Source organism: Pterocles gutturalis, unplaced genomic scaffold (assembly GCF_000699245.1).
Source record: "Pterocles gutturalis isolate BGI_N339 unplaced genomic scaffold, ASM69924v1 scaffold26731, whole genome shotgun sequence".
Taxonomy (NCBI): domain Eukaryota; kingdom Metazoa; phylum Chordata; class Aves; order Pterocliformes; family Pteroclidae; genus Pterocles; species Pterocles gutturalis.
In genome coordinates, this window is record NW_010098649.1 from 44,090 (window position 1) to 60,213 (window position 16,124).

The following is a 16,124-nucleotide window of genomic DNA, read 5'->3' on the forward strand; positions in this document are numbered from 1 at the left end:
GGCTAGTCTGGAGGCTCCTGTCCTGCCACCAGCAAAACCCTGTCCACTGTGGGATTCCAGTACTCCTGGATAAAGACATTATCTTTGTCAGTGCAGAACTAATGAAGGTGTGTGTTCTACTTGAGCAGCTTGAGGCACTTCCTTTCACAAGCCTAAGAGCTTGTACTTGGTTGGAAGGAGGGGGAAAAAAAACTAATTAAAAAAAACCTCTGAAAGCGAAAGAAATAGCTAGTGGTTGTTTTGGTATTTTGAATGAATTGGAACAGCTCTGCTGCTGCTGTTGTAGCTGTCCCACTGCTTTTCACACTTGAGGTTGGGTGTTAGGTAGACAGAGAATGATGAGCTGTAGCAAGGAAGAAATGGGCTGCTAATAGCATGGAGAGGTAGAGACAATGTATCTGGCTTTAATACTATTGATAATTTAGTTCAAGGGAATGGAGTATCTCTTCTAAATGGCACTTTTCAGTCTCTCCAGCCTATTCTAAGTGAGATACATGTTTTTTGTGGCCAGAGATGAATTGTGGAGATGGGACCTCTGAATCAATCTTTAGTGTGGGTCTTTTTTTTTTAGCATCTTTCCCCCTTCACGCATCATCCCCCCCCCTCCCCCCCCCTTTTTTAATTTAAGCCAAGAGTTGATTAGATGTCTGGCAATGATTACTATCCATCGGCACCTCCCACTAGGAGCACACTCCAAGTACCTGCCTTCAGCTCTTTAAAGCAGGGAAGGTTAAGAAGGCTGCTTACTGAGTAAAAGGAATTTCCCTTCCCATGAGAGCTTGAGTGCTGTTTCCCTGGTTAAGAATGCTATAATTCCTTTACAAGTGACAAGGAGGCTGCTACCATCTGCTGGTGAATGGCTGTAGGATGGTGGAGTTTGGTGAAAATTTGCTCATGGACCAAAGAGAATGAGTAGTGGTCATTAAGCCCAATTCAGACATTTCCTGTATGAAGTTCCGTGATTTTATTTTGGTTTTAGAATGCTTTCTAGTTGTAGTGCACATATTTTATTTTCTTCTTGTTTTTGTGCTGGTTTTGCTGAGCAGCTGTGTGTTGCCAGCTGGGGTTAAACCACGACAGTCCTGAAATATATGTACATATAAGGACAAGGGTTCTGACCAAAGCCACAAAGTACTAGCAGGAACTATGCATCTTTTCATCTTTTAAGGCACAGCAGTGATTTCTTGCAAAAGAAGACTGAGACCACAGAGAATATTTTTAATCATTTTGTTCTGTCTTTCTAGAAACACCTGGATATATTTGGAAACTACGTGGCAGGACATGATGGTAGTCTTTTTCAAAGATTAGGTGATAGACTTGTCAATTGTTTTAGAACCATACAACTTTGTAGGGTGTATGCTTTGTTCAGCCACTCTGTGTTGTGTCAGGAAGGAAGAACTCAAAAGAAAAGAGTAGTTATTGTGTATGTGGTTCCCCCAGCTTCCTCTGAAAGAAGCAGATGGTTGGGGGTCCCAGGAGATAGAAGAAATGGGGCCATTAGACTGTCAGTGGCTTGTGAAAAGCAGAAGCATTTGCCAGAATGGAGACTTGTTCAGCAGCAGGGGAGCCAGGAGCAGCAGATGATCTCTGCCTTGAGCAGTCAATGGTATTGTAGTCCGCTGGGGAATTGCTGTTGTGGGCGTAGCTGCAGGTCACCTTGGTAATAATCTAGCTGGTCTGGCAGACTGAAAAAAGGGAAATGAAGGCTTGATGCTTATGCTCTAGCATCTTAACCTACCCATTTTTCCTGTCTAATCAGTCCTAACTACAACTGATTTGAAAGTATTCTGTATCCCTACAGTGTGCTACAGGCACACTTAAAATTCGTCAAAATGCCTGTTGTGTTTCTGCTACAAGTTTCAGAATAGCAAGATGAACCATGCTAGATGCAACAAAGAATAAGTTCAAAGACTAAATTAACATTTGGAAAAGTATCAGAAATTCTCCTAGGGGTCTTCCTGTTTTCAGTTGTATCACACAGCACACTCTTTTAAGACATGCCTTTTTAGTTTTAAGAAATATTTTACACAGATGAAGTTTAATCTCTACTGTTGTAGTTCTTATGCTCTTCTTGACTGCTCTGTACAGGACACAGTGTTCTGGGGAAGAATGACCTCTTCTGTTGCAACAGTATGATGGTACTTCAAAGACGAGATAAAGTGGAGAGAACAGAATGCCTCTAAGGAACAAAACTAGGAATTCATATCTGTGTTCAAAAAGAATAGTCAATTTGGGTTCTGTCCTGTTAGAATAATTAATCTCAGTCAGCCACATCTAAAAGTGAGAATAAAGCATACAGGTAAGGAGCTCTGGTTCAAAACTACTCAAGCTTTACTTTGTGAATGCTTGGCATAGGTGAATCTGGGACTATTGCCAGTACATAATACTCTTCTAGGGCTGACTTCATAGCCAGGACAAGACATTTTCTGTACATGAAACTTGGTTTTACTCCCATGAGAGAGTGAATTGCATTGCACTTTGGCTAGAGGTCTATACGTTTTGGTGTGCATTTGGATATTGGTTTTGAATTTTTTTTACCTTTGGAAGCAAGCATTTGTATTCTGACAGGCAAAAATAAGCTACTTGAGTGTCCCTTTCTAGGCCTTAAGGATACTTTTCTTGGATCATAAATACTGCAGTAGTTTGTCATGATATACATTCACTGCTTAGAAGATAGACGTGATTTAATAGGAAGCGCTGAAGATCAGGCTCAGGATGCTTCAGCATAACTGAAGAGAGAAGGCAGTATTTGAGACTGCGGTTGTAGATGTCACGAGAACTGAAGTCTCACAAGCTTTTCTGTTAGTTGCATCTGCTTTGATTTGAAGGGGGCTACCTGGTTTATGGCTGGAGCTAGTTTTGCTTTCATCTTCAGTCAGTCATTTAAATACAAACTATAGTCATCTCTGCATAGCATAGAACAGTAGGAAGAGCAATGACTGTCAGATACTCTGTGCTTTTTGAAATATTGTAATCAAAACCATGTTTACTGTGCAGAGCAAGGAACTTGCTCTGGCTGTTATCTTTAGCCACATCTATTCTGCAGACCTCCAATGCCATATGTATGTTATTCAGGGATTTGAAGAAGTGTGGTCCGGCTGATGTGGCCGTCTTGGCACATAAGCCTCCCTGTACGGTAAAAAAAAAAAAACCAACATGCTTTTGTCTACTGCCAGGTGCACTGCTGGCTTGAGCACATCTGTTCTGTGTGCTGTACAGGTGTAGCTTGCTGATAGTGTTAATAGAGCACATGCAGTTCGACACTAGCTTTTCCAATAGACAAAGAGGTTTTTTAGATCATATCATATCTCTGTGGTTTTCAGTGACCAAAGGCAACTTCTTATAGCCTAAATTTAAGGGGAATTGTACCAGTTAGATGAGACCTTATTGTAGTGTTGCTTGTGTTTATTAGCAAAACCAAAATTCCTGTGTTTCTGAAGTATAACTGAAAAGGTATTGTAGGTCATATTTTCTTTTTCTGTCAGTAGTTTATTTGCATTTTAATTTTTAAATAGTAGTGGTCCCTTAGCCTTTAGTGGTTTCTGCCATTTGTGCCTTGTTTTCTTTTTTAGAAGGGAGAAATGTCAACCTGTCAGAAATTGGCTTTCATCAGAATGTTAGATTAGTTAATGAAAAACACTTACTGTATACATTCAAGAAATAAAGTTTGCTGTCTGAATGAGATGCACAATAGGCCTACTTCCTTGTGTCACTCCTTAAGTCATTCAGTATGAAGTAAATGGGTGAATGGCTTTCATTCTGCTACTTTCACGTATGTCTGATAATACGGGTAAATACATCACTGACCAGTTGAGATAATAAGATTTAAGAAGTGAAAATTGAGTGTAGTCATCAGATGAGTCTTACTGCTTTGAAAATAAATGTATGAGCATCTTTGTAGCACTGCAGACATTTCTTTTGGACGTGTGCCATTTCTGTGATGGTGAGGTATTTTCCCTTGATGGCATCTTCTGTTCCCAATAAGCACCTCTGAAAAAAATGTTCAACTTGGTCTTGAACTTCTTGGACTGTTAGTGATAATGACAATGATGTAACCAAATTACTTTTACACTAATGGTATCTTCTAAATCATTCTTTGTCATGCTAATTGTCATTTTAAAGCTGCTGTAGATTCAAAACAGCTCTTCAATTTTAACACTGATGTCATTGTCAGGTACTGAAACATAGTGAAATGGATTTGAGAAATGTTTCAAGTTCTTTCTGAATGGTTGGTTCAAACATTTGGTATCACTTGCCTGGTTAGCACAGCTGAAAAGCTTGTCTTTTGAAAGAGCTTAATGTTGTTTCCTTGTTGTGTATTCAAAAGGCCTTTCTTTGTATGGTGTGGGAAGATACCATCTACCATCGTGATACTTGAGAAATCTGTGCTGGAATGTGGTTGATAAAGTTCCCAGGAAAATATAGGTATTTGGGAAGATGATTGTGGTCTTTATCACCATTTCTTTTGTTTCCCTTTCAGAAATGTTCCCATTGCCAGGAACCAGGAGCCACCTTAGGCTGCTACAACAAAGGCTGCTCCTTCCGATACCATTACCCATGTGCCATCGATGCAGGTACAAGTGACGTGCTAACTATATTTCATGTTTCTTCAAAACATGATACTAAATAATTCCAAGGTACTTTGCAATATAAATGGTGAGAAATGGCATCAGATAAACAGTGTACAATAACATGTTGGACAAGATGGAACTTGTAGTGAAAAGGAATCTACCTGAAAGCGTAGGAAAAGCCCGCTTTTGGGGAATGCAGCTATAGTGACTGAAATTTGGCTGCTGTATGAGAACTGACCAGTCTTTCTTGTGAAAAATAGAAACCCTTTATTAAAAGGGTACAAGTAGCCAGAAAGGCGTTTCCCCTTTCAGGGTAGTCATAGTAATGATTTCAAGTGCAAAGTGTTTGTAGACTCATCAGTACCACTTGCAGCACTAACTTCCTTCTCCCTTTTTAGAAGCATTTGAGCCAGTCTCTTGAGTAGGTCAGTTTTCATCATTGGACAAGCTGATGGTTTGGATGTTACGCACTTAGGGAGTTTGCTCCTTTTATTCAGTGGTCAGAGGAAGAGACTGGAGTTCTGTGTTTGCATTTTAGAGATGAATCGTCCCCCTGATATGAACACAGGTTGTTTAGAAGACAGGACAGTTGGTTGCAGGATAAAAGCATGATTCAAATGTTTTTATTAGAAGTCTGGAAATTAAAACAGCGAAAGATTTGGATTGTGTAGTTCTCTGAAAGGTCTCGCCTTTTGAGACTGAAGGGGAGGGTAGAAAGGAATGCTACCTAAGCTGTGTCATAACTAATTATAAAAATTATCTCCCAACTAGAAGCCTGGGGTTGTGAACTGACATTTTGTAGGCAATAGTGAAAGTTTTTCATGGAGATAAACTTTATTCTTGGGTGAAAAATCCCAGCTCAGAATAAATGATGTATCACTATTTAGTCCTCTCTACCTCACTTCTCTTATCACGCAAAACTTAGTCTGATAACAAGCAGATAAGGATTCAAGATTACAACTCCTGAATGGCAGATTATTGCAAGCTTTCTGTTTGTTATCCCACTTCCACAGCAGCCCACTTGTTTCACCACCTATTTTATGGTGTTTTTTAAATGTTACAGTATTTGAAGTAGATGTGCTCATTTCTGAATGAATGCATTGCACCTCCCACTGTGAAATCCCACCCTGTTTGAGCACTGCATTTTATTAAAATAGAAATTGTTTTTATTAAATTAATACTGCAATGGAATACTACTAGTACCACAGTATAGATGGAGCATCCTTGATTTTACATTAAATGAGGATTTAAAGAAATACTGTTCAAGTTGCAAAAATCACACACTGAAAAAATTTCCAGAAATAAGGGTGTCCATGTAAGTTTAATGTTGGTCTCTTACGAATGTGTCTTATAAGAGAGTGTCTTATTAAAGACTGACATCTTTTTCCATAAGGCCCATATGTTATCCTCACTGATGCTGTATTTTATTTACTGCATGTGATTCCATCTCAGTTCTGAAAGTGGAACTGTGGAATTTATGTTCTAAACACACATCAAAATGAAAATATTGTCCCTTTCCTTCAGATATAGCTTCTTCATTACCTCTACTCCACTTCAGCAAATGTGGTAGGATCCTCCAGATGACAAATCTACTGAACAATCATGACTGATTCCCAAGAGCTGTTCTGTGTCATGCACAGAAGAGGCACTGTCCTGTACAAAAACTAGCATATAATCATACTATCTAGTCCATGTCAAGTGTAATATGTCTACCATATAATATGTAGGAGTGGGCTACATTAAATTTGGCTTTACCTTGTGTTTGTCTTGACTTTGCAACCTTTGAGGTTTTTTTAGACTAGCTTTTTGTGCTCCGGTTCCAAGGCTGTGCTTGCTTCAGTTTCTTTTAATTTTGTTATGAGACATCACGTTGTTGTATGGCCATTTGTCAGAGTGCACTATTCTGAGCTAATTTCCCTCCTCTGAGTAATATTGTCAGTAATAAATTGCAAGAGCTGCATGGAGGTGGGCTACTTGGACTTGTGAGTTTCACAAACATGCTTAAATAATAGCAGAGGAGTTGGTAAAACTGGTTAATCTCTGGTTTCATTCCAGGAAGAGTATGATTTAGGGAGAACAAAGACTTCTCTTTGTTTCTTTATACATTTTCCTTTCTGTTTCTTCCTCTATAGTCTGTATGCCTCCGATATGTTCTCCACTCTGGCTCTTCATAGCAGCCACAGGCTCTTTATCTAGTTGTCCTCAGGTTCCTCTTCTCAACTTTTTTATTCCAGTCTCTTTGCAAAACCCAATTCTTCCTACTCCTTTCTAACTTCTCCTTTGCCTAGTTTTCTAGCTGTCATTCTGTCTTCCTCCTGCTGCTCTTCCATCACCTCCTCCTCTCCTGCCTTGCTCCCTAGCTCTGTTTTTCATTTCTGGGCTTCTTGTCACAATTAACCCTGCTAGTCCTCATTTGTTCTTGTATATTGCCCTTCATCTTCTCTGGTTTACCTTTCTGTGCCTTATCCCACTAATTCTTCGTCTCCAGTTTTCTGTCTGAATCAATCCTGATTCGGTCTTGGCCTCCTGTTGGCACTCATCCTTGATTCTCTGCTCCTAACTTCTGCTAGCACTAGTCTCCTCACCTTGCTAACCTCCGCTGTTTCCCCAGTTCTAGATTCCTTTTCTCAGTAACCTTTTCACTTCTGCTGCCTTCTGGACCTGTGCTTCTCATTTTCAAGTTTTGAAATGGTCACCTCCTTCCTGCTCACCTCCAAACAAAAGTGTATTTGTTAGAATTTTCAAATAATCTAACTACTAAAATCTAAGAAACCTCTTCTGAGGACATGCAGATTAAAATCCCGTTCCCTCTTTGCAAAGAGTTACATTTGCTGATTTTGTAGTAAGCTTGGCAAAGGAATGCCTTAGCTAAAATTCAGGTCCTACTGCAAACCAGGGTATGTTAGTTTTTCAGAGAAAATTTGCTGGAATGTTTAACATGGGCAGAATAACATTTTCCAATAAACAGTTTTAAGGAAATGGTTAGGCTGCTTTAGCTGAGGTTTTAAACCAAAACAAATAAAAGAGCTTAGCTTGGAGTAAATTCTCAGCATTCAAAATTTCAGCCTGATGGTATAACAGTGAGAGACTTTGGTGGTGGTTGGTTTTACCTGCAGGTCTAGTCAAGCTGTCTTAATCTATAGCCGCGCTTCCAAAAAGTTTGTATAAAAGAAATAAGCAAGCTGTATGGAAAAGGACTTGATTTTCATTTATGCCCAAGCAGAAAATGTAGGCTTTCTTGAGAAGCAGATCAGCATTCTTTTCTCTCTCCTCAGAGTACTGTCTGCCTATAAACATGTTTTATTGGTTATGCAGTGCTGCTGTCTTTCCTGTAGTGATTCAGGTACAGCTATTTCTCAAATTCCTTGAGCTCTGTGGTAGTTTTGTTTGAAGTTGGCTGTCCTGCTATAAAGGATGGTGCCACCCTGCTTTATTGAGGATCTGGGACAGATCGTGAAACCTCAGAAGTATGTACTGATGTTTACAAGGGCGCTCAGGCTTTTGCAATATATATAACTGGTTTTGTATCTCAAAAAACCAAACCAAAACAAAAAAACCCAAAACATTAAAAACCACAAACACCAAAAAACTTGCTGGAGGGTTTTTTTTTTAGTGTATGTCAAGTCATAAACACTTGGTGTTTGAGTTACTGTAACATCACTGGAAGTGACCGTGCCTCAGCTGCGATGAGGTATGCACACTGTACTCCTGGGCAGTTGCGCTGTCAGTGAGTTTTTACCTTTGCATTGGTGTGGATTAGAAGTTAGTATGCTGTCAGTTGCTGTGTCTCATTTGAAAGACAGTACATTTTTGGTAAGGGACTGGAGGGTGAAATACCTCAAATGGACTTCAGTTACTTGGCAGTGCTGAAGGCTGGCCCTGCGGTGGAACTGGGCTCTGGCTCCCATGTTGATGGTCGACTTCCAGTCCCACCCTGGTCAGGAGCCAGGTTTAGCACCACTGTTGCTAACTGGCTGCTATGCAAGGCACGTGGCTTCATAAGCTGCCAATTTGTACATATGGATGCTTTTTAAATAGCCTAATTCAGTCTTCCTTTTAATCTCCTTTCATAGAAAGTAATCTTTGGCAATATAGGGCGCAAGAGAGCTGAACTCCTCTTAGCCATTTGCATAAAAATCAAGATCTGTAGTGCCACTTAAGTAATTTTTATATGGAAATTACTGTGGTTAACGTTATCTGTGTTTGGCTTTTGTTTGTCTAAATTTATAAAGAGCCTCTGATGCCTCAAGATAACTTAGTCCTAGGGATATCTCCATGGAAACAGGATCTTTGTTTTCTGAAATTTTGTATCCTCTCCCTCTGTTTGTTCCTCCGCACCTGGAGTCAGATCTTGATTGTTGCAGCACACTTGTCCTCACAACATGTATCATAGGCAGTTTCACATACAAAAGATTTTTGACTGCAAATTAGGAAAAGACCAGCAGCAAAATAAAATGAATTTTCAGAGAACGCAGATCCTGTGTCTTCAGAAGAATCGTTAAAGATGAGTAACAAGCAGTACACAGAGGGTGAGGAAAAGTGTGAAGCTTACAGAAGAATAATTGCTTCCATTAAAAATGTTTTAGGTTTTCTTTGACTACATTATGGAGAAAAATCTGTACAAAGAAGGACGAGTCTTGGTTCTTCTTCGTTTCTGCCACAATGAGCTGATCATAGCTGTGTGTCTGGTGACTTCATGATGAATTGTAATCTGTGACATAAAATACTTGGCACTGCTAACTGAAATCCAAGCCAGCTTTGTAATGATGAACAATTTTTTGCCTTATTGGTATTCAGCTGATTTTCTACGGTGAGCTGATGAAATTTTTCATAGTTCTGCCTTAATAGAAACAAAAAAAAAATTGCTATTCATTGGATCTGCTATTAGTATTTGCAACAAAAAATGCCAACCTTAGTAAGAAATTGAGCTCCATATGTAGATCAGGCATGAAGTATGAGGTTTCTGACAGTTCTTCCTGATCCTTGTATGATCTAGTTTTCTGATGTACTAGCTAGAAAAGTGTATTATTACCAATGTTGGGTTTCCAAGAAAGAAGAAAACTCCATCCTGTTCTAATATACTGTATGTTTTTGATGAGTGCTCTGTATATTTTTGATGATTGCTATATTATGCAGTGATAATTCATGCTGTAGTCTAAATGTACAATTGCTGCCCATATATAATGAGACAACATTTTATTTATTTCCTATTATTTGCTGTTGTTTTTAGCACGTTTGAAATGGTTATCTGTGGCGGGATGAAGGGTTTTACTCACTCCCCTTTGCTCTCTCAAATAACTTAGCCTATTGCATGCTGTTTCCCTTTGATTCAGGCCAGAGGCATTCATGTTGAAACATAAGTGTTTCATAGCAGAGGGATGCTCTGCCAAAGCTTGGGTGTCTAGAATGCTTTTCCCTCAAGCTTTACTTGCAGTCTCCTGCTGTCTGCTAAACTCTTCCAGCAGATTGAAACAGCAGGTAGCGCTGGTTATGCTACGTACTTAAGAGCGTTTTAAATTAGCACATTTTATTTACCATTGTGCTGCTTTACTTGCTAGGTATTTGGGTAGGTTGGAGCAAACGAAAGGTCATAAGCACCTTGCTGAATTCTCACCATGTTGGTCACGCTGAGAGTGGTGCATGGTGCTTGGCCAGCCTGCCTTCAGTGCATGAGGCAATTGCAAAGAATAATGTCAGAGGTTTGGGGCAGGTTGAGAGGTGGCTCTGCGGTTCAGGGTGCCCAGGGGAGGCAGCTTAATTCTCTCTGCAGTTGCCTCTGCTTTTTGACTTGGCTGTGAGGGTGAAATACAGGGTATCTGGAAGGCACAAATGGAAGGCAGAAAGCTGGTCGGCAGTGCTCCTGGTGTCGGCACAGCACTGAAGTTCTGTGAGCTGCTTGCTTGGCATCCCTTAGAGGCATCGTCTGGGAGGGAGGGTGAGAGAGGAAGCAACACCTACACTGGCAGTGCCACCTGAAGAAATGCTCTTCAAACTACAGTATTGCTTAATTTGTTCCTAAGTAAGCAGTTCTAACTAGGTCCCCCACTTTCCATAATAGGTTTAAATAATTAAACCATTTCTTAGATCATAGAAGCTTCACATACACGAGTCATGGAAGCAGATCCAAGAGCACCATGAGTGACCTGACTACTAGACATAGTGTCAAAGTGTAAACCGATCAACAGGATTTGGGATTGCAAATAAACTGTCATATACACACCCCTTCTTCCCCTGATGTTGGCAGGGCCTTAGGGTAAGGATGAAAGGCATTGATTTTCCTATGAAATATAAAGTAGGGATCGTCTGTTCTGATTGGATGAATGTGTCTGTCTTCTTGTGCTGCAGCAAGGAAGGCTGGAATAGCTGATGAAGTGGGTTGGGGTACAGATAGGGTTTGTAGACGTGCTGTTGTGATTCTTACTTGGTACAGAGGTTCGCAGAGACTGGGGCTACTTGCACGTGGATTGGTAATCCAGGTGATGTTGCCACTTGGGATGTTTACTAATTTCATTTGCTAAAATTTTGGGGGTGGAAAGGGTCAATCTACTAATAAGATAGTATTCCTAGAAGAGATCTTTGAAAAATATATACCTATGAGGCAAAATTAACACTTGATGTATTATTCAAGTTGGTTTTTTATTTTAAAAAAGTAATAAAATGCTGTCTTCTCCTCCTCTAGATTGTTTACTAAATGAAGAGAATTTCTCAGTGAGGTGCCCCAAGCACAAGGTAAGAATCTCCTCCTGCATTAGAGCTGCTTTTTGCTGCCCTCTTCTGGTATCTAAATTTGGGTTAGTAATTTTATACATGCATAACATCTGTTAGAGATGCTTTTAGATTAATTATTCTGTGATGTGTTCTTGGGGTATATTCTGAGGGCAGACATCGACTTAAGAAGAATATAGAGTTTAAGAAGATAAATGAAATTTTCCCCCTATCTGTTCAGCTTGTTCTTTAGGTCCTTGATGACTCTTTAGAAAGCCCAGCTTCATTTCCTGTCTTCTGTGATAGAATCAGTACACTGCTCGCTGTTTCTGTTTGAGTGCTACGTTGAAACTCGTAGGTTTTCTCCTTGGATTTACTGAGGATGCAAGAAGGAAGAAAAATGGCTCATGGAAAAGTTCCAACCAGTTTTTGGAAGCATTTAGACTACGTCGTGAACCCATGTAGCAATGAATCTGAAACAATCTTGTTCTAGTTTAGCGTTATTAACTAGACCGAGTCCTGCCATTCAGCCTACAATTTATATGTGTAGTTTGGCTCTTCAGAAGACCCATCATTGTTTTCAGGATGCTGCATCTGCCTAGGGTTTGGGCATTCTTTACTGAATGTCCCTATAGCCTGCAAACACAGTGGTGCTAAGAGCTGGACTGCTGTTGCTCTGTCTGTGTGGAGAGAGGAGACAAGGCAGACAGTACCTACTGTCTTGTACATAGAAGCAATATGATAGGGTGCTCGGAATACCCCCTGCTAGTCCACAAGGGAGGGTACATATCCAGGAGGCTGCGGATACCAGTCCACCAGTTTTAAATGCTCAGAAATATCCAGAAAAATTGCTATTCTTGTGGCCAATTGAGTACAACAGGAATTGTGCAAGAGTGTGGATGGCATATGCTGGAAAGTATATGATAATAGGGAAGAATTGTGTTGCTTGCTAGCAGGGATTAATCTCCATTTAGTCCTTGTCTGCAGATCTCTTCTCTGCCTAGAATTAGACTGACATCTGGTGGTCTTTTGTCTTCACAGATTGAATATAATCTGTCTTTTGTAAACATTAAAGAATTAGTCTCATGTTGCTTTCTGGATGTTCTACCACAATATGATGTACTTATACGCATGTATTTAAAATTCACTGGAAGATTCTGGGGGCATTCAGGCTGTTATCCAGCACTGGCCTACTTTTCATCATATAAAAGAAAATAAATTATTCTGCACAATTATTGAATAATGTTGAAAATGTACAGTGAGCTGAAATTGATGTGTTATTGCAGATCTTGCTAAACAAAAATGGGAAGGATGAACTTCCCTTACTGTGGAATGCAGCTACCCAAGTGCCACCCTCTGCCCACCTTTGAATACTTAACTAAAGAGAATAAGAAAGTTATGTCTTTGAAGGCTGTTTTGTTTTTGCTGCCCACTGCCTGAGGTATTGCAGGGCAACATAGTGTTAAAGCTTTTCATAGCTGACTTGCTGTGTATGCAGTGATGGTGCTCAAACTGTAAAAGGAAACAACCATTTTACAGAAACCAGAGAAGATACTGAGCAGGCACATTGGTTTCTAAAGTAATCTTGGGAGGCAGGAAGGGGGAAAACCGCTAATTAAGTTGATAAAGGTACTTCATGAGGCAATGCAATTTTGAATTTTATTCAAAAGTATCCCCCTGCAGATCACTTTCTGTATTGCGTCGAAAATGGAAATTCAATACCAGCAGCCTTTCTTTGACACTGAAGTTTGTTGGCTTTTGCTTAGTAATGACATGAATCATTTGTTTGAAGTCAAGCAGAGTTTTTTGCTTGGCTGTGACTCTGCCATTCCAGTGTGGTTCACTGATCATTATGGCTTGTTCCAAATCCTTCTGCAGGGCAGAATATAGCATCACCTCACTCCTTCCATTGTAGTGGTTTGAAAAAGGAGTTCCAGCCATTTGCGAGGCAGAAACAGCAAGGTTGAAATCCATTGCTCTAGGATGACTGGAAAACAAATTGCATTAATTTTTTCCATGATATGAACATGAGCAATTGAGAGGAAGAAAGACTTTAGACCATTTAAAACTATGTTTTTAGGTAACACCAGTTTAACATTAATAGCTAATTAGTAGCTGTCTAATACCTCATTCATCTGTCCTGTACTTAATGGGTGGAAGAACTAACTTTATAAATCCACTAACACTGAGTAAGTCCCCCAGTATAGTACCTCTTACTCTTTTTTAGTCCATGCCACACATCAGTAAATAGCCCTCATAATAATAAGTGGCTCCTGGAGAGCAAAGGTGCTTCTTGCCTCATTAACTGCACTTGACACTTCAGGCATAAGCAAGCTAAGTCCAGAGGGGACTGGTCCTGCCTTCCCCTGTGCTCCCCAGTGAGCTTTCCCATTTCCTTCTGTCAGCATTGATGCTTCAACCATCCATGTCGTGAATGTGCTACTTTTGCAAAATAGCAGCTTTTATCACAGGGAGAACACTGTCTGAAAACTAATCATCTTTTGAAGGGTTAGCTTCCTCTCACAAATCGAACTAGCTGTATGTCTGCATCACAGCAAGTGCTGTTGCAGCAGAACTGATGAGGATGCTGAGGCACTGAAGAGGATATAAAGGGGACAGGATACCTCACCATTTGGTGGCACTGCAGTCTTAGAATGTCTTAAGCCATCTGTGGGGCAATTTTAAGAGATGTTTCTCAGCTTGTGCTATCTTTTTGTGTTAAATTCTGTGTTTCTTTTAACCAGGCTTTCATATTCCAAACTCTTTACTTTTGTGGAATTGCCTGCTTTTGTCACAGGGAAAACTCTGTCTGAAAAATCTATGTCTGATTCCAATACTGACTTTTCTTTCTCTCTCTCACTTTGTGTGTTCACTTTACTCCTTTTCTCCCTCATTTTCTTTTTCCTCCTCCTTTTGGCTTGCTGGTTTGTCAGCCCCTCCTTCCTTGCTCTCTTCCCTCCTTGCAGAACAAGATGGTGAAAGGCAGCCTCAGCACAGAGCAGTCGGAGCGGGGGTGAGGGGGGAAGTATACTCCTGGGAATGGAAATAAAAGCAAGCACAGGTGAGTTGGGGAGAGTTTCCAGTTTCCAACTGTCTTCTTCTGTGGCTCCTTAACTCCAGTGCCTTCCTTATTTCTCTGAGAAATCAAGGTGCTCTTGTGTATATTCAGAAAATATGTAATGACTTTCATTTTTTTTTTCCCCCTGCTACCATTCTGTTCAGGCTAGTGACTTCACTTTTTTTGTATTTCCGCAGCAGTTCCTTCTGTTTAGCGGTGAGAGGCAAAGCTTGTTAGCTGTTACAACTGCCTGATTACTCTCCCAGCTAAACCAGTGACAGAAATCTCCTTTCATATTGCCATGATCATGTCCATAAGGATCTGAAAGTTTTTTTCCGTAAGTCTCAGACTAGTTAATAGTAAGCTTCCATGGAAATAAATAAATAAATTCATCAGTCTCTTGAATTTTGTATGTGAGGAAGAATTAATAATACTGATGAGTTCAAGATTATTGTAATCTTGATTCCCCTTCTTTCTGGAAATGTAAATACAGGGATAAGTAAATTAATTTTATCAGGAGCCCATTAACATGCCTTTCAGGCAAGCATTTTCCTCTATTTTGGAAATAGGTATGTATGATAGACGGTGGAACTATATCTACAAGTGGCCACAATTTAATAAGCTTGTAATGCTTACTCTGCTCCCGTACCTCCCCTCGTTCTGGATCCAAGGTGGGCTGTAGTTGCTGTAAGGCAGCAGTGCTGTGGAAAGCTGCAGTTGTGCTCTCACACCCCAACTCCCCCGCTGCTCTTCTTCCTGCCATCTGGGAAGTTAGTGAGGAATTCAATTTTTCTGAAACGACATTTTGTTATGTTAGCATCTGCGTAGGGTCATTTTGCTCATCTGGTTCACTCTGGCTGGGCAAATATCCTGGCATAAGGAGGGAGTAGGACAGAGGTGGGAGTCAGCACCCAGGGAATGGGATGAGGCTGGAATTTCTTATTCCGTTTCCACAAAATGCATTGCCATTCAGTGGCAACAGGGAGATCTAAATGAAATATGTTTGGTTTCAGATTAATACTTGTTGGCACCCTTTCCCATATACTGCAGCCCAAGAAGGTCTCTTGCCTTCATTTCACTGCTCAGTTGCATTTCTTACTCAAGCTAGTTGCTTCTCTCTTTTTCTTGCAGTTGTGCAGGTGAAGTTGCTCTTTCATGTCTGTTCTCTGAGCTGACTGTAGCAATCCCCTTCCCTCACTGCTGTTCCCTGGCTTCCCCAGTACCTCCTTTCCATAATAGTCTACCTGTGTTTTGAGTTAAGTAGTCGTGAAGTGCTTTTAATGGTGTTTCCTGTGAAGGATGAGAGATTAATCAGAGAATTCTGGGGTTTAGTGCAGTAGCAGAAGACAGATAGTGTTTCATATAAATACTTTGTAGACTGACTTGGTTTAGTTGTGCTGTGTTCTGTGATTTTTCATATTTAACAACATTCTTGCCTTGCTTTGGAGTGTTGTTAAAACAGTTACTATGCAAATAGTATTTAAAGTTTATTATTTGAGTAACTTTTTCCTTCCATGGTAAAGGTCATTGGGATTCTTTTAAGCTTTTCTTTTTTCCCTGAAGTGTAAAAGCAGTATATTAAAACAGTATGATAGTCTCACAGACATTAGAGAAGTCTTCTCAGTGATTTTTTGGCCATTTCTTTAAGACGCTGATGAAATGACTATGTCCCAGAGACCTTTACGCAGCTTTTTCCTGTGTTATTGTCCAGTGCTGACTCTTTTTATATATAAGAAGAATGTATTGGCTTAAGAATCATAAAATCATGGAATGGCTTGGGTTGGAAAGGA

General features: G+C 40.1%; 1 protein-coding gene across 1 annotated transcript in view; it reads left to right on the forward strand.

Annotated features, from left to right (window-relative positions):
* TCF20 (transcription factor 20 (AR1)) overlaps nt 1-14,293 on the forward strand; it is a 39,254-nt gene extending 24,961 nt beyond the window's left edge. Inside the window, exons 2-4 of the mRNA XM_010073691.1 lie at nt 4,481-4,574; nt 11,251-11,300; nt 14,210-14,293. Of these exons, the coding sequence (XP_010071993.1) occupies nt 4,481-4,574; nt 11,251-11,300; nt 14,210-14,293 (228 nt within the window). The remainder of the gene's footprint in view (nt 1-4,480; nt 4,575-11,250; nt 11,301-14,209) is intronic.
* Nucleotides 14,294-16,124: the final 1,831 nt, after the last annotated feature.